Source organism: Ambystoma mexicanum, chromosome 6q, assembly GCF_040938575.1.
Source record: "Ambystoma mexicanum isolate Mex_15411 chromosome 6q, UKY_AmexF1_1, whole genome shotgun sequence".
Taxonomy (NCBI): domain Eukaryota; kingdom Metazoa; phylum Chordata; class Amphibia; order Caudata; family Ambystomatidae; genus Ambystoma; species Ambystoma mexicanum.
This window is the reverse complement of record NC_090937.1, coordinates 220,585,492-220,605,945: the sequence shown is the minus strand read 5'-3', so window position 1 is coordinate 220,605,945 and position 20,454 is coordinate 220,585,492. Positions and strand designations below refer to the sequence as shown.

Here is a 20,454-nt window from a genome sequence, read left to right as displayed (position 1 = left end):
ACGGGCCACCCTTCCTCCCCGGGCATCCTCACACCCTGGGGACCAGACTGGCCTGCCTCTTAACAGGTGGGGGGGGGCTAAGGCTTCAAATGTCGCTAGAGGCACTAACTTCAGAGACTTTGGGGAGGGTCAAACTTACTTGTGTGTGGGGCATCTAACGTACACATTCTAATGAGACGATTCTATTCCAGCTTCAATGTTATGAGCAGTTAACTCTCTCCTTCACATCTGAAACCACACACTTAAAGACTGCAGTGAGAAGAAGCTATCTCCTGTCCTCTCTACCCTTCCAATGACTCCCCTGAGATGCAAGTACTAACCCCCATCGGTATTTCAATTGCCTAAACATGTATGCACATGAAATGAATGCAGATGCTAACAATGACACATTGTACATTAGCAATTGCCAGGCCTTAGTTAACTGTGCAGCCGTTTATTGTCTGTGTCCTGTTCTGTCACGGCTCTGTAGGTCCACAGGGTTAAGCCGCCATAGCCCAACAATTTAGAGGCGTGGGGGCCTAAAGCTCAATCTGACCAATGGTCGTTGTGCCACTGAAGGATACAATATAAAACCATTTATAAAGGAATCTCGGAGAAATATACAAGACTAGTGTCTGCAGAAGCACACCTTCCAACATACTATGAGGCATGAGGGGGGAGCGGGGAGGGGTCACAGGGCTACAGACGCACACACCACTCATGATAACACGCATGCATAGCACATACGCATACACTTAGGCACAGGCAACAGAGGAACACGCGGGAATAGGTGACGCAAGCACATGCTCACGGATGCCCCACACAGTCACTCACAGACTCTAATACCCAGCAACACACCCAGGCAGACCACAGTGCAGACAGAGGGGCCCCTTAACGCAGAGGCACGGGAGTACACTACACAGGGGCACAGCATAAAGGCATACATAGGCGTGCACAGCACATGCACACACACAAACATGGCAGGGGATACGCTACATCAATGGGATTCAAACGTGTCAATGCCGATCCCCCCTTGTGTAAAGCTATTGCTCCTCTTCCTAAGGGTGGTCCCTAGGGGGCACACACGATGGTCATGTGGGGGGCAGGCTCTCTATGCTTTTAATGAAAAACGCAAGCAGTAGAGCATCTAAATCTTAATCCCTTTTTACAGAATCCGATCGCACTCCCCCCATCCCCACCCCATGGCCATCCTTCGGGTCCACCTAGGGGACCACCCACCCAACGCCCCTTTGAAGACTCCTGCACAACACAAACATAGGCCCCCTATACTGTCTATGGTTCTCTTTATAGGCATCTATGCAATAAGCACCTGTCCATCATCCTCGGACTCTATGCATCCGTTCAGTACTCGTCCCCTAAGCTAGCATTCCCCTTGCCCAGCCACCTCCCAGAATATACCAGAAACACGTGGCGTTCCACACGCTGCATCTTTATCTTTAAACAGTGCCTTTGCGCCACCCCTGATTGGGCACCAGAAGCAAGTTCGGTTTAGGCGTCTTTAGTCGCTAAATTGAACACCTATGCTACGCTTTGCCACGGCCATGTAGAAAAGCTCTTGGCGTGTCTATTTAGTGCGACTGTCATGTCATACAAATAGAAACTAAGCCCCGCCCAGATTTACAAATATGGCGTGCCTCCACACCCCTGCTCACTAAAGGGTCGTGTGTCCTGGAACCACACGTGGTCTGTTTGCTCAAACACCATCATAGCGCCCAACAAGGATGTTTCCAGTGTCAGCGCTGATGTAGTTAACTTGCTGTGTGAGAGAGCGCCATCCTCAATCTTGAATAATGTGCAAAGTCTTGGCCAGAGGGCGTTCCTGTCTAATGGCTGCGCGTTTTTGTATTATGCATAACATTTCCTTCATGTATTACTGCTTAACCAAAATCGCATAAAGGCCTGCATTGGCCTAGAGGCGGTTGACGCGCTGTGCAAACTTTCTGAAACGAAGGGCGGTAGAAGGCGACTCTGCATCTATGCCTCGGTGCAGACAGGCATCCCAGACACCGGTTTCACATAAAGACGTTACACCCTCCGGCTATGATGTTTTAGTTCAAAGACTTGCTCATGCCTTAGTAAATATACTGAGGAGTATTTCAGAATAAAATGCGTGTGCTTACTTTGCCAGCCGTCGCCATCGTTGCCTTCTGCCTCTCTCTGCCCAGTAGTCCGCTGCCTGGAGACTCTACTGGCTGCCAGGGAAGTCCGCTGCACGAGTGAGAGGACTGTACACCCACCTATATATACACGCAGATGCTGTGCAGAAGCTGCTGTATCATTGTCCAAGTTACACCCCTCAGTGACAGGCCCAGCCCCCAGCTCGCTAAGCAAATAAGACTTCGGCGCTAGCAAACTAGGTAGGGCTTGGCTGCAACTTCTTTAAGTTATCTTACCCCTATCAAAAAAAAAATAAAAAAAAAATGCAGAAATAAACACGCGCTGGGAACTGAGCCCAACTAGGGACTGTATTTGTATTTCAAGCTTCAACTGAAACAAAAGCACTGCAACCACAACTGTCAGATGAATCAGGCATTCTTCGATATTTTCAGGTGCGGTTGGCAGTGGCATGCAGCTACTTTTTGTGTTGGATTAAAGGCATTCTTTGGCTGAAGTGCAACAATACGCTCCCTCAGCCAACCCCCGAGGTCTCTATACCTGGAGAGCGTCGGATCTACCTCACGGGAGAAGTCCCTGCTTGATACGTGCGAGTGTTCTGGCAGAGGCGCGTTAGGCTGTGTAGTGTGGGCTTCTCCTTGCTCTTGTTTCCTACCTCCTATACTATGGAATGACTTACAGACAGATTTGTTGTGGAAAAATGATTGGTCGTAGGCATTTATTTTCTACAGAAAATAACACAAACAAGAATCATGATAACAACATGTGTCTGTGCTTTTGGGCACACCGTGTCCAGGGTTTAGCGATGCCAGCCTTCTCCTTGGTCAGTCTCGGTTACCCTCGGGCATCCGTTGCTGGACACGTGCCGCCTACGACTTTCTTCTACCGTGTACCGAAGAAAGTACTCGGCGTTCCTGCTCCTCTCTCCGCTCGTTTCCTTCTTCCTGAAGTTTTGCAGGGTGGGTTGGGTGGCAAAACGCTTCCTTCTCCTTTGCCCAGGTCCCAAGACGCCTACCCGTACGAGGTGAGCGTCTTGCCTGGTTTGTTTTTCTCCCTTGTCCTTTGGCCATACTTATACCCCCTCTGTCCTTTTGTTATTCTCCTGGGGGCCGGGCCCTGCCCAGCCCCCCTGCAGGTTTCCCCTCACACCTTGCCTGTTGTTAGGGGCCGTTGCCTGGCAACGCTGGGGCAGTGGCGCCAACTGGCTGCCCCTCCCCATGTTTCTTCGCGCCATCTCTCCCCCACCCCGTGCCTAACCCTCCAGGCCCTCTATCGGGCCGTACTTTGCACGGCCCGGGGCCTGGGGCATAGGCTGTGTAGTGTGGGCTTCTCCTTGCTCTTGTTTCCTACCTCCTATACTATGGAATGACTTACAGACAGATTTGTTGTGGAAAAATGATTGGCCGTAGGCATTTATTTTATACAGAAAATAACACAAACAAGAATCATGATAACAACATGTGTCTGTGCTTTTGGGCACACCTTGTCCAGGGTTTAGCGATGCCAGCCTTCTCCTTGGTCAGTCTCGGTTACCCTCAGGCATCCGTTCCTGGACACGTGCCGCCACACCTGAGTGGGCGTTGCCTCGGCCGCTCAGGTTCCCCCCAAAAGTACCCGTGTCTGCGTCCCCTCTCCTCTAATGCCTTCAAATTAGTGTCTGCAAAATGCCCCATCCTATGTTCTATGTGGTATTATTGTTGACATGAAAATCTCTGTTTCCCTCAGCCTGAGATCCCTTTAGATCCCCTGTTAACCTTCCCTCTTTCCAGGCCATCCCCTGTTACAGTATTCCGGTCTACTGGCTCCCTTATTCTACAGGCCCTTTTAATATGCTATCGCAGGTTACCCAGCCCCCCTGCAGGTTTCCCCTCACACCTTGCCTGTTGTTAGGGGCCGTTGCCTGGCAACACTGGTGCAGTGGCGCCAACTGGCTGCCCCTCCCCATGTTTCTTCGCGCCATCTCGCCCCCATCCCGCGCCTAACCCCCCAGGCCCTCTATCGGGCCGTACTTTGCACGGCCCGGGGCCTGGGGCAATTATCTCGCTTGGTGCTCTGCCCATCCCGGACTAGAGCTTGGTTTAGGTGAACCAACGAACGATCCTGTTTTCCCAAAGCCCGCTCCAAGGACCGCTTTGGGAACAGCATACTCATAGCACCCACTAGTACCCACACTCCTAACTTCCCCATCGTAATTTCTTTCACTGCTGGTGATGTAATGCTTGTCTTATCAAAGAGACCCACGCTACGGATGGCCTACGGAAGGGCAGAGGGGACAATCATGAATTGGGAAAGGGAGCATGGTTCGGGATTGGAAAATGTGGGGGGGACAGAAAAAAATACAACACAAATAAGCAGCAGCGTTTCGATTAAGCAGACTTGAAAAATAACTGTATGAAATGTAGAGAGTAGGGCGGAGGCACGAGCACTGGGGTAAGAGAAATGAACACCAGTTTCTTGGTCCTCTGTTTTCACAGATAGTTATGCTCTTTAGTTATTCTCAAGCAATGCCATTTTTTGTATTCAGTAACTTGGATGCTGAAGAAGGAACACAAGTGCTAAAATGCATGTACTTTTGCAAGTCGTTACCTCAAACTACTGGCCACATAGAATTCGAGAGAGCCATTTACTTTAAGACCTCAGGCCGCCTTTAATTGACAATCGCAGTACACATTAATTTCTTCCAACGAAGACGCTAACCTATTTCTACGTTTCTTCTCTAATTCATTATGGACTGTCAAGAACATGGCCACAGAGCAAATGCAGCAAACATTATCAGCCAAGATTGGGTGGCATGGGATTTTTTGATGCCCGTTTTGTTGACAAATAGCAGATTCCACAACAAACAAAATATTGAATGTTTGGGCCCGATTCATAGAAAAAGTGCAAAGTCCCCACAAAGTACTTAGCGCTTAAAACAACTTGCCTACTTGCGCATAAAACAGTTTGTGTGCGTTGCCCGTATTCATGGATTCAAAAGTGCAAAGAAAATCGAATTGCGCTTTGAACTCCAACACGCTTCAACGCCCCCTAAGCACCCTCCAGTGGTGTGCCCCATCTTCGCGTGGCTGCAGGAGCAGCGTTTTACATCTTCCCAGCCGGGGAAGCCATCCACCCTTGTTTGGTGTGGCAGCGCCTTAATACTGATTGGAGAGGCGAACACTCTTCCAAAAACGTTGTTTTAAAACATCTACCTGATCTACCAAAACGTTTTTAAAACTCGGTTGCACTGTTGAAGTGTGCATTGGCTGTGAGCACCTTGTGGCTAAACCCAGTGGGCTATTGTTTGAATGTTCAGCATTCCACTCTCCATCATGGCTGCCACCGCAGGATGCACAGGAGTGACTGTCCTGCCACGGCTCTGATTGTCCCTGCTTACATCTTCAGGGTCTATCAGAGGAACCTGCAGGCACAAGCCGGCTCCTCTCCAAAGCCCTCCTCTAAGGCCTCTGTCTGGCCTTCTTTCCATTCTACTTGGCTTCTTCAGAGGACCCTCCAGTGGTGGGCCCCATCCCCACGTGGCTGCAGGAGCACCGTTTTATATCTCCCCAGCAAGGCAAGCCATCCAGGCTTGTGTGGTGGGGAAGCGCCTTAATATTGATTGGAGCAGTGATCACTCTTCCAAAAACATTGTTTTTGAAACATAATTGTATTTTTTAACTTTATTTAACCCGAAGGTTTTTAAAAGAGTTGTTTGTGTTTCATTTTTCTATCAGATCAGTTAATCGTTTGTCCATTTTCTTCATCTATCGTCAGTAGGATCAGCTCTAAAATGTTCACTGTGGCCGTAACCAAAGTTGTTCGTCCGCCCCCAATTAGTCTAGGCCACCAGACCTCTTCATCAAAGATGTGAGCTGTAGCTAGTATCTTCAGGGCCTATCCCTGCAGCTACTCGGCATCACCCTCAGAGGTGTTCAAAGGTGGTTATACTGATCTGGTGATCCACATGCTCTGACCACGAACATATTCTTGATTTCAATTGCCCTGCTAAGCAATTATGGATCTCTCCATTCCACCCACCATCCTGGACACTATATCTGCTCAAATTACTGACTGTTGCATTTACTACATGCCTGATTTATAATGTCTAACTGTCTGCACCAACAGTACTATGCATCGTGATGTGCATCACACTGCTACTCCTCTCTTAATGCCCTGCTTCAATAACAAACAAAAAAAGAAAAAACATTCAACTATTTCTATTCTCTGGTGTGCTTCCAACGGTGCATCCACCACCATTTGTACTGCTTTTGAGTGCTTTGTCTAAAATCGAATTTAGGTCTGCATCCAATTTGTTTAATGATCTGTATACTTGGCATTTCCAGTGGGCTAATTGCTCTCTGTCTGCTTGGCCGCCTGGTGTGATTCTATTATTGTAGAGTGCTTGACCCTCTCCCATGCTACCCTCTGGCTCCCACCCACCACTCCTTCTCTCCTATCTTTTCTAACTGTGTCTCCATCTCCTATATTCCCTCTCTCACAAAGTCCAACCCTGGTCTGTCCATTGCAGACACCTACATCAATGTTTCCTCTAGACAAACTACCACTGACATAATCTTTGCTGTTCATTCTTCTAATCTATGGCCCCCAATATGGTCACCGTCCTCTCCCCTTCTCCTCCTCACCATTACTGACGGCACCAGATAGGAAGTGTTCTTCGCCTACTCTGAATCCTCCAAATGCACCATTAACGTCTATCATAATCGCAATAACCTGGCCCAGGACTCTCAGCCCAACCTCTGCTTTTCTTGACAGGTGTCTTCCTCCTCTTTTCAACTTCCCTCCCCCTTCCATCCCTCCTTCCCTCATTCCCCCTTCCCCAGTTGTGGCACCCCATCCCTGTGCCCCCCTCACAAATCTTTTAAAGAGGGCAACCAGCTTCACTTAGCACCCTCAACTCTCCCTCGGCTATCAAACACTTCTCTGACATCTGTCACCTCCTTAAAGAGCTTGAACTTGACATCCTTGCCCTTACTGAGATGTGGTTCAAGGCCAGCTCAGTCACTGCTTTTGACAATCTTCTCCGTGAGTGCTATAAGATCCTGTCCAATCCCAGGCCCTCCCGGACTGGTGGTGGAGTGGCTCTGATCTTCCCTGAGTGGGTTCTTGCCTCCATCATCCCCACTCAAACCTACTCATCCTTTAAAAGCATATTGTGCAGGATGTCTGGCTCACCTACTTCTCTCTTACTCTCGCTACCATCTACAGACCCCCTCGGACCGTCCTCCCTCTTCCTCTCAGAATTGGCCGACCTGTCCTCCTCTCTTCTTGCCTTCTCCCCCAAACGCATCTTCCTTGGAGACTTGAACATCCATCTCGACTCTCTTGATGGGGTCACTGTTTTCTTCTGTGACCTCTGCAACACTCTTTTCCTCTCTATCCTTCCCGCTGCCCAACCCACTCTGCTGGACACACCTTGGATGCTCTCATATCAACAGACATCCTGCTCTCTAACCGTCTCAGTAACCCTCTCTACTGGTCTGACCACTCTCTCCTCTCCTCTGACCTTGACCTACCCTGTCCCCCCATGCCTCTGCCTGTGCTGCCTTCTCCTTCTCTGTCAATCAACTGATGAAGCATCTGTTTGTCGCTGTGTTTGCCTCTTCCTTCATCTGTTCTCCATCCCCTTCATTAGACTCTCCTTCTGATTCTGTTCAAGCCAACCTCAATCCCTCTATTACCCCCTGAACATCCTTGCCCCCGTTATGAGGATCTGTATGAATCCTACCTCCAAATGCAAATCTTGGTATGACTCTGACTTGGCCGCTTTGACACACAAGTGCAAAGCTGCAGTGTGGAATTGGCAGGCATCTAGCTCATCCTCTGACAAACTGGTCTGCTGCCTACTCCAAAGGCAATACCGTCTCTCCATCTGCTCCAAGAAGAGGGCTCCTGTCCAAGGCACCAAAAACATGGCTGAACTCTTTAAAATCTTCAAGGTACTTGCCAATCCTACCACAGTCTCATCCTAGCCTCCCCACTCCCAGGCCCTCTGCTCTGCACTGGCTGACCCACTTTTGCTCCAAAACCTTGGACATCCTCTTCTCTCTGTCATCTGTGCCCCCAAGCCCCATCTCCAGTGATCGAAGTGAGCGGGAGCGGATGGGAGCGGTGCTCCTCTACTTTTTTTTTTTCTTCATTACCATTCCTATACTTTTATTTTAAAAAGAAACCGCTCCGGAGCGTTCCTTTTTAAAGTAAAAGTATAGGAACGGTGGCAGCACTGCACTGTCTGATGCAGGCTGCAAACAGTAGGCTGATGGCAGAGCCTTGGCCCACGCCTGCGCATTGAGATGCAGTGCCTTTCATTTCTGCACGTGCCCCTCACTATGCGCAGGCGTGGGCCAGTGACCAGCAGCCTCTGTCGGAGATGGACTTCGCCAGGCAGCAGGCCTAGAATTTCATTACCTCCTGCAGACTGCGCTGCCAGGTAGGTAAAGGGGGGGTCAGATGGAGGCGAGTGTATAGTGGGTCGGGAGAGAGGGACGGTTGGTTCTGTGCCAACCGCCCCTCTCTCCGACCTGAGCATATTTTATTTCGGTGTGGGCGGGAGGTCACAGCAGGGCCAGGCCAGGTGCTGGGTCGGGAGATAAGGACGGTTCAGTGCTGTCCCTCTCTCCCGACCCGAGCATATTACTGCATGCACTGCACTGCAGTGCAGTGCATGTGCATGGTGCGGGCGGTCGCGGGACGTCGGGGGCCAGCTAGACAGATGACTAGTGGGTCGGGACTCGGAGGGACGGTTCAGTGCCGTCCCTCTCTTCCGACCTGAGCATTTTTTATTTTGTTTTGGTGCAGCCCGCACCAAAACAAAAAAAAAAATGCTCAGGTCGGGAGAGAGGGACGGCACTGAACCGTCTCTCCCGACCCACTAGTCATCTGCCTGGCTGGCCCCCGACCTCCCGCCCGCACCATGCACATGCACTGCAGTCAGGGGTCAAGTCCTAAAAATATAAGTGGGGGGACTCATCAAGAAACGCAATGGGATGTGACGTTGCCAGAAATGAGCATATCAAGGTGAAATATGCACATTTCATTAAACTGCCTTTGCATAACCACCACCCAAATTGCACAAGACAAATGGCATTTGCCCTTCATAAAATCAACACCCACACAAAACCAAGAGAGGATATTTTCTTCGAATAGTGTTTTTAAAAACATTAAAAGGTGTGCATGTTTTAAACTCCGAGAACCAAAACAAATGTTTTCCCTGAAAATTGCAGTACCGAAAATGGGCATTTTCACCTTTAGTTGTTTGTTATTTTTCATCAGGTTATATAGTGCAGTGGGCAAGTGTCAGGCCTGCAAACCTGACGACTGTGGCTCGATCCGTGAGGTTGGCTTTAATTCATAAACTAAAAGAGCACATTCAATGTTTCTCATTTTAACTGGGGGGACTGAGTCCACCCACTGAAAAAAGTGGGTGGACTCCGTCCCCCCGCTTGTACCCTCGACTTGAGCCCTGACTGCACTGCACTACTGCAGTGCAGTGCAGTATAATATGTGGAAATCAAGGCAAACTCACTTCTGATCTTGGTTGTGTAAGTTCAAAATTGTTAGATGATGTCATTTGTGGCGAGGGGCACCAAATGTTGTGTAGTCAAAAGGTAACAAATGCCCTGATAACTAACACTTCCTTGAATTACGAGGTCAGTTGTTTCTGTGGGGTCTACTGGCCTTGCACCTTCCGTTATTTATGAGAGATCCAGCAATAGTAATTGCATAACTGAGGTGATCACAGTGTATCCACCATGTAAGTTGGAAGGGAATAGCCTAAGCGCTATATCCCAAGTACATAGGACTATTATAAATAGTCAGTGTGTAAACTTAAAATTAGATCTTCCCATATGTGAGTTGGAGGACGACGGAGTACAGTTTCCTGGGCAGAACATGTCCCAATCCTTTTGTGAGTCCTCCACTCCTCTAGTTGATATAAAAAAAGTCCCCATTAGCAGTGGATGTGATGTTCCCACAAGGGTCAATGAACGCTCCTAGCGTTCTCAGTGGCTTGAAAGATGGGTTTATTTCTGGTGGTCTGTCATGGGGTGCAGGCATGCACAATTCTGCACCTAATGCGCTTCCACTGTCAAAGGCTTTGCCTGACCCGAGTATATATAAGAATGAAAGTATTGGCGATAGCACTATGACATCTAGTATGATGTTGAATGCCTTTGAGAACCTGCTGACAGATCTCTTGGCAAAATGTGCACGGTTAGAATAAAAAATTGATATACAGGCACTGCTAATACACAAAAGTATGAACATTGGGCGGAAAGTAGGATGTGAACGCAGCACCAGCACATCTGGATTGAAAATGGTACACCATAAAGAAAATGCTGAGACCAAAAAAAACCGAACAAATGCCGCACCTTGTAAGCCTAAATCTAATTATGCGATCATGTATAGTAATCTAATTAAACTGAGGAAAAATAAAAAAGGTAAGGCTAATTTGATATGATAGGTTATTTATAACGCGCTTAATACCCAGAGGTTTCTAAGCGCGAACCCGGGGATCAAACCTGTGGTGCTCCATGACGTCTTGCTTCCACGGCGAGCACGTTGCCCCTGAGACTATCCTCCCGAGACAGAGAAGTCTAAAGAATGCCACTGGAGAACCGCTCATTGGTTCCCCGTTAGATGAATCTGTGTTAGAACAGGGCCAGGCCAAGTGCTGGGTCGGGAGAGAAGGACGGTTCAATGCTGTCCCTCTCTCCCGTCCCGAGCATATTGTACTGCACTGCACTGCAGTAGTGCAGTGCATGTGCATGGTGTGGGCGGGAGGTCGGGGGCCAGCCAGGCCAGATGACTAGTGGGTCGGGAGAGAGGGACGGTTCAGTGCCGTCCCTCTCTCCTGACCATATTGAAAGGTATAGCAGGAGGGAATGTGGCAGGGTCAGATGGTTGGTGGGCAGGAGAGGGGTGTTGTGCACTGGGATGGAGGCCACTGGGATATTGAAAGGTGTACCAGGAGGGAATGTGGCTGGGTCAGATGGTTGGTGGGCAGGAGAGGGGTGTTGCTCAGAGGGATTTGGGTTCACAGGGATGGAGGCCACTGGGATATTGAAAGGTGTACCAGGAGGGAATGTGGCTGGGTCAGATGGTTGTAACCATATTCTGGAAACCTTGTTTTTGTGGTTGGTTCGGATTGTCTCATTGGGAAGGATTAGTTCATGTGCTTAAGAGGTTACAGTATATTGGGCCCTAACTGGTGTGTGGGCATGAGTGTAAGTGTGGAGTGTGGTGTGCTTGCCTTGGTGTGAGGCTGTCTCTCCTTAGTGTAGGTATAGTCTGCGAGTGGGTAGCTTGCATGGGGTCTCTTTGTCCTCCCCTAGTAGTTTCAATCATGAACTTCCACTTTCGCATGACCTCATTCGACCTTTGCAATTAGAGTCTTAGCTCTCATCGACACACATGGGGCACACATTCATGCATTGCGAGCTCGGCGGTAACTGAAAATAAAGGTGGTGCGGCGGGCACCTTCATCTGATTTTTAAGTACACCTGATTATGAGGAAAAACGCATGCATGTACATGATAGTATCACCTACAGACACAGGATGATGGTGAGTTTACTACCACTGGTAATATCTCTATTCCCCTTAATGTCCTTTAGGAGTACGGAATGGAGAATAACGGTAATCTCATAATAAAACAGAGGCACCACTGTTACCACAGGTGGTAATGGTATTTCAGCTTTGTGGTATTAGCACCACCAATGTGACCACCAAACTCATAATGATCCCTAGAGTGTCCTGTAGCATTAATTTCTCTTTCACTTATTGTAATTGAATGGTGTTATTTCCGCCAATAACGTGTCATGCGAGTATAGGTGTGACCTCCAACACAATCAAGGCATGGATAGGACCAACGTCACCAGAAGATACAGCGCCTCTGTCCTGGTTCCGCCCACCCTGTGCTGTGAAGCGCTACAGCAGATGCCTTCCCAATAAACCTCGGTGCCCACGGACTGCCCTTTAGGAATCCCTAGACGCGATCACATTCAGCGCAAACTGTCTCACAGTTAGAAACACGGCTGTTAATGAAGTTTCACTTCCGCTCTAGCTGTCGGTGCCGCACTAATGAAGCTCACAAGAGCATGGTCACCTGAGCATTTTTTATTTGGTTTTGGTGCGGGCGTGAGGTCACACAGGGCCAGGTGCTGGGTCGCGAGAGAAGGACGGTTCAGTGTTGTCCCTCTCTCCCGACCCAAGCATATTGTACTGCACTGCACTGCACTGCAGTAGTATGAGTTCAGAGGATAGCGCCCAGAAGCTGCGTGTTTCCACTTCTGCAGGAGTGAGACACTTTTTGGGCCAATATGGGCCAATTTTATGAGTTACTTAACTATGCGGATAGTAGTTTTGACCAGTGTTGCTGAATAAATATTCATTAAAATGCACAATTTTTGTCCCGTTTTATAAAAATACCTCCCCCTTGGGTAAACAGTGTCAAAAGAATGAATTGCCATTTGCAACTTTGGGCCACTTTTTCATTAGTGCCCAAGACAATTTTATGGTCCAGTCCGACCGTGGGGGAAAATGAATACAATTTGAGAGTGGAAGGGTAAGGCTGGAGACCACAAAAACCCAGAGCATTCGCAGACTGAGGGCATCCATTGCTTTTCTTACCTATGCGAGCATAGCCAGGCGCCTAGAAGCTATCCAGGAACCATGGCATTATAAAAATGCTTCAAAAATAGAACACACAGGCGAATAATTAAACTGCATTGCACTGGGTAACACAAGCAAACCCGCACTACCTTTTTTACAATATAATGGGAAATGCAGTACAGCTCTAAGTAAATGTTTATTAAACATGTTCAAAGTCCTCTGTAAATGGAAAGTGATTCTTACCTTAATCCGGTCCCATGCAGGTGGTAGAATGAGAATTAATTTTAGGGGGGGGGGTTGCTGAGATAGTTCGCTCGTGTTGCCCCCGAGGACACTGATCCAAGGCCCCCCAAGTCAGAGCACCAACGCAGTTTCCTGGGATGTTCAGTCTCATCCTGGCAGGGTGCCGGCAGGAGGTCAGGGGCCAGCCAGGCCACCCATAATGTCTAATAGTTTGATGCTAAAAACTAAAGTTTGCTTTGATGTCCTTAGTTGAATATTCTTAAAACCATACATAACAACACGTCACGCTGGAGGTTTGTGACGAATCTCCAAACCTAAGTGAGTTCATGACACAACTTATTTTATTGTGAGTGTGTCTTAAATCGCTGAAAATAAAGTGGGTAAATAGATATTTTGCCTCTTGCATCTTATTATTTTCCATTTAGGATGTGGAAAATAAAAGGTACACTGATATTATTTTGGCCCAACATGCTGCTATACGAATGTACATGTTGTCATGATGCTTTACTATGCAATTTGTGTATTTTGCAAGTAAACTCTATAGGACATTATTATAATAGGTCTTGATTGAGACCCAAAACTTAAATATTTGTTCCGATTAAAACATGGAAGAAGATGGCTGTGCCCAAATTGCACAGTGGGTTAAAATCCCTGTTCACTGTTTAGCTTAAGTGTGTGATCCTGAGCATATAATGTAATCTCACCCTGGCTTCAACTGCAAAAATGTGAGTGTGTATAAGTGATTACATTTAAAACCTTAGAATAGGGCTTGATTTGACAGGTAGACATAGTCTCAACAGCGAATCAGCACACCAGAGATTCTAGTATAGCGCACTAACTGTGGTTGAACCAACATTACATTTTCTCCTCTGTTGCTCCCAGCCACTGAAGTTGCTTGGTTCGTCCAGAGTACTGCCCCACACTCTATGTCCTGCTATGCTATGATATTGAGTCTTTCATTGCACACCACCATCTGACATTCTCACACTTTCTAGGATCTTCAGGATCTGCAAGAAGTGGGTGTTTTCAGACATAAAGGAGAGAGCTAACTGTTTGTTACATTGAAGCTGCACTAGAATAGTCTCATTACTGGTAATGAAGTTAGATGCCCCTACACAAGTAATTTAGCGCCTCTTCCAATATTTGAAGGGTTCGCCCCGCCCTATAATTTTAGACTAGGTGCACCCCTATAGCATTCTCAGACAACCTGTTCTAAAAGGACAGCAGCCTGCAAAACGAAGTACTTGCCTAAATAATGAAAGAACACATAATTGAAAATGGATGCATGTTGTGATGTGCTGATGTGAGTCTGATCAACGTGCATGCGGAATACACTGCATGGTCCCCATTGCGGCAGGGCAGCCCATTACGTAAGAGATACCCCCAACTGGAAGCTATTGGGCACCCTCATTTATCTCAAACTTCTTGTTACTTTATTGGGGACATGCACAGTTGAAAGTAATTTATGTGTAAAATGTAGATATGGGATTTCAGCTGATGCTTATTTCATTTATTTATTAGTTTTTTTTTGTAACACACTACATGCTTTGCATTGCTCCAGAGTGGATTGCTGGGAGAAGGGAGAGTTTCTGGGGTTGACTCTTTGGGAGAGAATGTAATGGATGGGGGAAGCAAGCAATCTTAATAAATAGGTCAAAGGAGGGTTATGTGGCGACTGCAAAGAATGTTATGTAATCAAAGGATAGCCTCCCAATAGGACCAGCACAGACTTTTATCCTTCTAAAGTTAACACAAATGAATACTATTGAATGCAGTAATATTAATGTCATCCATTACTACAGGATCTGGAAACATCCTAGGTTTGAACAGAATACAAAAGCAGTATTCTTTTTGTTACCTAAAACGTATTTATTTTCAAGTTGATGAGCTTTGGAAGCAGTGATGTGTGGGTATTTCATCAGCTTCCTACCCAACCCCACAAAAGCAGAAAAACAAAGTTCGATGTAGGGAAATATTTCTGGAAGCACAGTGGAGTTCCTAAATAAAATGCATTGAGCTGTGACAGGGACAGTGTCAGGGCATTTCAAACTTTTCATGTCAAGTGGGCCCCTCCAGCAACAGTCCCAGTGTTGCCAGTCATCAGTTTTGTAACACTGCAATATATACATTTCTCTATTTTCATTCTGGGGCTTGAAATGTGTACTTTGCAGTGCTCGCTGTGTTTTTTCTTCCCACTGGATATACAGAAGTGTTATTATATAGATACATTTGGAAAATGGTGTGCTGTATATGTGCAATTGAGGTGGTAAGTGATTTTTTTATGGCTGGCTAGTAGTTTGGAACTTGAAATATTCACCCCTGTATCCCATACCCCACCTAGGTCTTAACACATTTTTAAGCAAGGGATGTTCATGATAAAACCAGCAAATGATAAAGAGTATCTGTGTAAAGTAATGTCTAGGAAATGGTCTGAGTACCAAGCACATGAGGAATACCATACATGGGATCCCACTCGTGTGTGCATGCTCCTCGTAGTGCCCTGGTTTCTTAAATACTCGACTTCCTAGCCTCTTAGAATGAGTATGCCCTTATCAGTATTCCACATCCTTCAACCTCAAGCTTCACTCTTTCCTGGACGCATCCTTCTCTTAGTAGACTACCTGATTCAAGCTTTGCAAACATTCTCTAACATGTGAATGCCTGTTCTTCATTCCCTAGGGATTCATCTGTCCACAAGAGAACAACCAGGTGACTGAAATCCTGCCCAGCCAACCCAGAGGCATTTAGGAAGTGTTGTTTCCAGACTGCTCAAGGTAAGAGAACATGGTTGTATATCTTCCATATGTTATTAGTGATAAAGCACTTGAAGGAAGACACCATTCAGTCTGTTTACATAGCTACTAGTCCGTCCCACGTGGCTCCTGAATGTGTAGAAAGCAGCTGCAGATTATCCATGGTGTAGCTGTTGTGGTGGTGTATCCACTTGCCTCTCAGATCATGTGTACCCCTTAACCTGCCATGATTTTGTGGGTTGTGGCCTGTGGGCTGAGATTCTACACTCCATTTTTTCCAAAAGAGAACACATATGGTCACTTAATGAGGCAAAATTTGACACAGAGCTACAGAAAGGCAGGACTTTTTCATTAGCAGGGCCATAGATGGCTGCAGCCATCCCCAATCTTAGCCAGAGTCTTTGAAGTCTCCCACTCTTGTAACCAGTCTTCTCAAATCACTGCTAAGGTAAAGAGAGAAATAAATCTGGGGAATCAGATTTAAGCATAAATCTCTTTGCCATGCAAATTGGTCTGCATTTCTCACCCTTACCAAAGAATAGGGTTTTCAATATCTAAATCTGATATATATCCCCATGAGGTAGGGCTATCTCTTTCCTGAATAGTTCGACTCAGACCTATATTGTACAGGTGTATCCGAGGTAGGGGAAACCCCTAACACAAGCATAAAGTGGATTGATTAAAGAGACAATAAAAACATTGTGAAATGCAACTTCAATCTCTATCCTGCCATGCAAGATTAATGCATTGCACACAACTGAATGATTCATTTATCGGAAAAACACATTGATGTAATAGGCCACAAAACATGGAGACACTGTTCGCAATGGGCGAGTGAATATTCACTCTGGGCGAGTAAGAAAGACTGTTTGAATTTAGAGAATTGGCTTTAATTAATAATAGCAAGTGACGTGTATGTCTAGCTACTAGCTTATAACGAGCATTTATAAAAGTATCTTTCTTTACAAAACTATTTACATAGGATGCTAAAGTGGCTAAAGAAGAAAAATGCTCCAGCTACATCTATGGAAACAGCTCAAAAGAGCTCAGATGTCAGAGTAGAAGACCCAGCAGTGGCAGAAAATCTAGGCGGGGAAAGCAACTTTAGTCCAGTGCCTGCAAGTAGAACAGATGAAATGCTTAAGGTACCTGAGAAAAAAAGAAAAGTACCCCCTGAAGAGGTTATGCCAGTGATGATAGAAGCTTCCGATGAGAGAGACAGTGTAATGGACCTGGTCCTTGGTGAAGAGGAAAATGTGAGGGAGGAGGAGGAAAGAAGTGAGCATCCTGATTGCTGGTCATGGGAACAGTATGAAAATAAATGCAAAGAATACCCTTGGCTTACTTCTTCCAAAGGGAAGCTTGGATGTAAAATCTGTAGGGAAGTTAAAAATCTTGGAACAGAAACAAGTCAAGGTGTGCATTTCTCTCTGGAATGGGTGAATTCTTCAGTCAGCTCGTATGGTCCCACTAAAGAGAAACAACACAGCGCCCTGCGTAAAAAAATGTATCTCCATAAGAGCAGCGCTTGCCATTTGAAAGCAGTGGCCATTTTAGATGTAAGGACTTGTGAATCCATTACTCAGTTAAATTCCAGAATGCAAGTTAAATTATATGAAGACACATGCCGTGTATTTAGAAGTGCCTACAAAATAGGTAAACATGAACGTCCTTTTACTGATCTACCATTGGATGTAGATGTTCAAAGAATGAATGGTGTTGATTTGGGAAGAGTGTTGCATTCTGACCACAGCTGTGCTGACATTATTGAGCACATAGCAACCACGATGAGGGCAAAACTGGTTCACCATATCTTGCAAAATGAATCAAAAATATCTGTATTAATAGACAAATCCACCACCTTCAGTAAACTAACAACTTTAATTATTTGTATACGAGCATGCATTGAGAAGGAGGATCCACCTTTGACCTTTTTCTTGGACCTTGTTGAACTGCCTGGTACTTCAGCAGAAATAATTTTTGATAAGTTATTGGCATGCTTGCAGAGTTATGGCCTTACAGATGACTATCTAAGAATGCATTTGATTCAGCTAGTGACTGATGGGGCTTCTAACATGATAGGAAGGAAGTCTGGTGTAGGAACACTACTTAAGATTAAGTATCCACAGTTGACTATTTGGCACTGTGCTAACCACAAATTAGAGCTTGCGGTTGGCGATGTTTCAAAAGAAGTCACAGGGATTAATCAACTTAAGATTTTTTTTGACAAGCTGTATGCAACTTACCATGCCTCCCCAAAAAATCAGCGTGAGCTAGGGGAATGTGCAGCACAGGTAGAAGTGAGGCTTCTCAAAATAGGAAAGATTTTAGATATACGTTGGGTGGCCTCCAGCGAAAGGTCAGTAAAGGCTGTGTGGAATAATTATAAAGCTCTAAATAAGCATTTTGGTGAATCTTCTTGTGACACAGCGAGGAGTGAAATTGAGCGTAACAAATACTCTGGCTTAAACAGAATGTTAACATCTACAGTATTTGTGGAGAACCTGGGGATAATGTTCGATGCCCTGACAGAACTGGGTGACTTATCCAGACAACTGCAGCGTCGTGACATGACATTATATGAGGCAGACAGAATAATCCAAACGCATATTTATGTCTTTGAATCAATGGCATTGTCACCTGGGCCTTATGCTACAGCTACAGCTACTGCTGTCGAACAAATGAAATTTAATGGGATACAACTGCAGCACAGTAACACCAAAGGTTGTATTAGCATATCAAGAGCTCAGTTCTTTAGGAGTTTGACAAATAATATTTGCCAAAGAATGACAACAGCAACAGCATCAAATCTTTCAAAGAATACCTCCAACAGAGAGGGAGAAATTGAGTACAAACAGCTGATAGATGCAATGAAGCTTCTGAATCCACATTATTGGCCCGTTCCTGTGGATATTCAGTATGGTGATGCTGATTTGCAGGCATTTTGTGATAAGTTACATGTTTTTGATGCCCGACAGTACATAAACGCTTTCAGGGATTACAAACAAAATAAAGATTGCATGATACCTATACAGTTGAAACCTTTAGCAAGAATTGTGGAAACATTTTCCACATCCACTGCTGATTGTGAGCGTGGCTTTAGCGTGATGAATGATGTGCTTACCCCATTGCGCAATAGGATGTCAGTTACTAGATTGTCCTCTGTAATGTTCTTAAAAATTGTTGGGCCTCCTGTGACAGAGTTTATCCCACACTGCTACGTAAGGAAATGGTTGCAAAAAGGCAGGAGAAGCGCTGATGCCACAAACTGTATGGCTCGCAGACAAGTTGTTAATGAATCAGCTTATAAGCAAATCTGGAACGTTCTGGCCAGTGAATAATTTTTACTTTCTGAGCACAAGTTCCCTTTGCAACAAAACAATTCTGAATAAAGGTCCCTTAGCATCAGCGTACATGGAATACAACACAATATCATTGCACTCTGTACCAATGTTTAAATACATATTTAAATGTAAATTACAATATTTATTTTGATAGTTTTTCTGTATATATTTATGTCAGTACTACTGCCTATAAGCTTAATTAACAGCTGCCTCTGCTTGAAGTGTAAAATAAAATGTAATTCAACTATTAAGTTAGCATGTTGTTGAATGAGCCAAGTTCATATGTATTGTTCAGCTGCTACAGCTTTAGGTTGACAAGGCAGTACTCGCCTGTAATACTCTGAGCAGCACCAATCAATGAAGCCGAACCTACATGCTTTTTCTAGAGCCAGCCGTGCAGTTCTTATCATCCAAAATCAAGCCCTAAATGGATTTATAGTACAATCTTTTCCTTTTCTTTGAATGGATACCTATGCATCCCTGATAGTAGTTCTAGCTAAGTGAAATATTGCCAGAAAGATAGATCTGAATGATTTAGCCATGCCCCCAACAAGCCTCCTGCACAAAAACAGGAGCAGACCGTCTGAAAAGGGAGTTAGGGTGTGAACCTGCCAGATGCCACACATTATAGGCAATCCACCAAAATGTAATGAGGAAGACTGGTTTCCCTTTAATCTGCAGTGCCTCAGCACGCATGCCCAATAAGCAAAGCAAGGCCAGGGTATTTTGATTCCCCAGTCTTGTATGGCCCATTCGGGATGCAGGCTGGCAACCTGCAGGTTCAAATATGCTGTGAGGGTGCTCCTGCGCCTCACAGCGCATTTCAGTCTATGTGGCTATGAGATGTAAGTACTGTGATTCTATCACATATGTCAGGACCCAGGAAGCTCACCCTGCTTTCTGGTTCCTATATGTGGAATCCTGGAGCCGGAGGCCTGGATTGAAGAGCTTCGTTGAGTTCGGATCTGCAGGAAAACAAGTAATGGGTAAAAAAAGCATTTGTGTATTCATCTGTGGTTGTCAGATGTGAGTGCATGTCTTTTGGCAAGAGGTGTCTGTATTAGTGGGTATATAAGAGTACAGTTTGACTGGTGGGTATAGGTGCGCATGTGAATACAAATGTAGTGTGAATATTCTGTGCGTGTGTGAATGATTGAGAGAACCTGTATGGGTGCATGCCTGCTGGTGTGAATGTGGATGAATATGTGTTTGCATAGAAGGTTGGGGCTTAAGGGAGTGTTGGTGCACTGAAATGTTTTATCAGGTGGCATAGCGGGGAAAGCAAATAAAATGAACATTCTTACATTGCAGTAGCATTTATGCATCAAATTAAAACATTATTTCTTATTATAAATTGCATTTTATACTGGGGTTAAGCGCAAAGCCAATATAA

General features: G+C 45.8%; 1 protein-coding gene and 1 long non-coding RNA gene across 2 annotated transcripts in view; one reads left to right on the top strand and one right to left on the bottom strand.

Annotated features, from left to right (window-relative positions):
• The window catches only part of LOC138515906 (alcohol dehydrogenase 1-like), a 75,962-nt gene extending 73,661 nt beyond the window's left edge, over positions 1-2,301 (bottom strand). The window contains exon 1 of the mRNA XM_069630668.1: positions 2,121-2,301. Within this exon, the coding sequence (XP_069486769.1) occupies positions 2,121-2,138 (18 nt within the window). The 5' untranslated portion in view covers positions 2,139-2,301. The remainder of the gene's footprint in view (positions 1-2,120) is intronic.
• The window catches only part of LOC138515908 (uncharacterized), a 125,015-nt gene that overhangs the window by 77,934 nt on the left and 26,627 nt on the right, over positions 1-20,454 (top strand). Inside the window, exon 2 of the long non-coding RNA XR_011282181.1 lies at positions 15,644-15,738. This is a non-coding gene — a long non-coding RNA (uncharacterized lncRNA). The remainder of the gene's footprint in view (positions 1-15,643; positions 15,739-20,454) is intronic.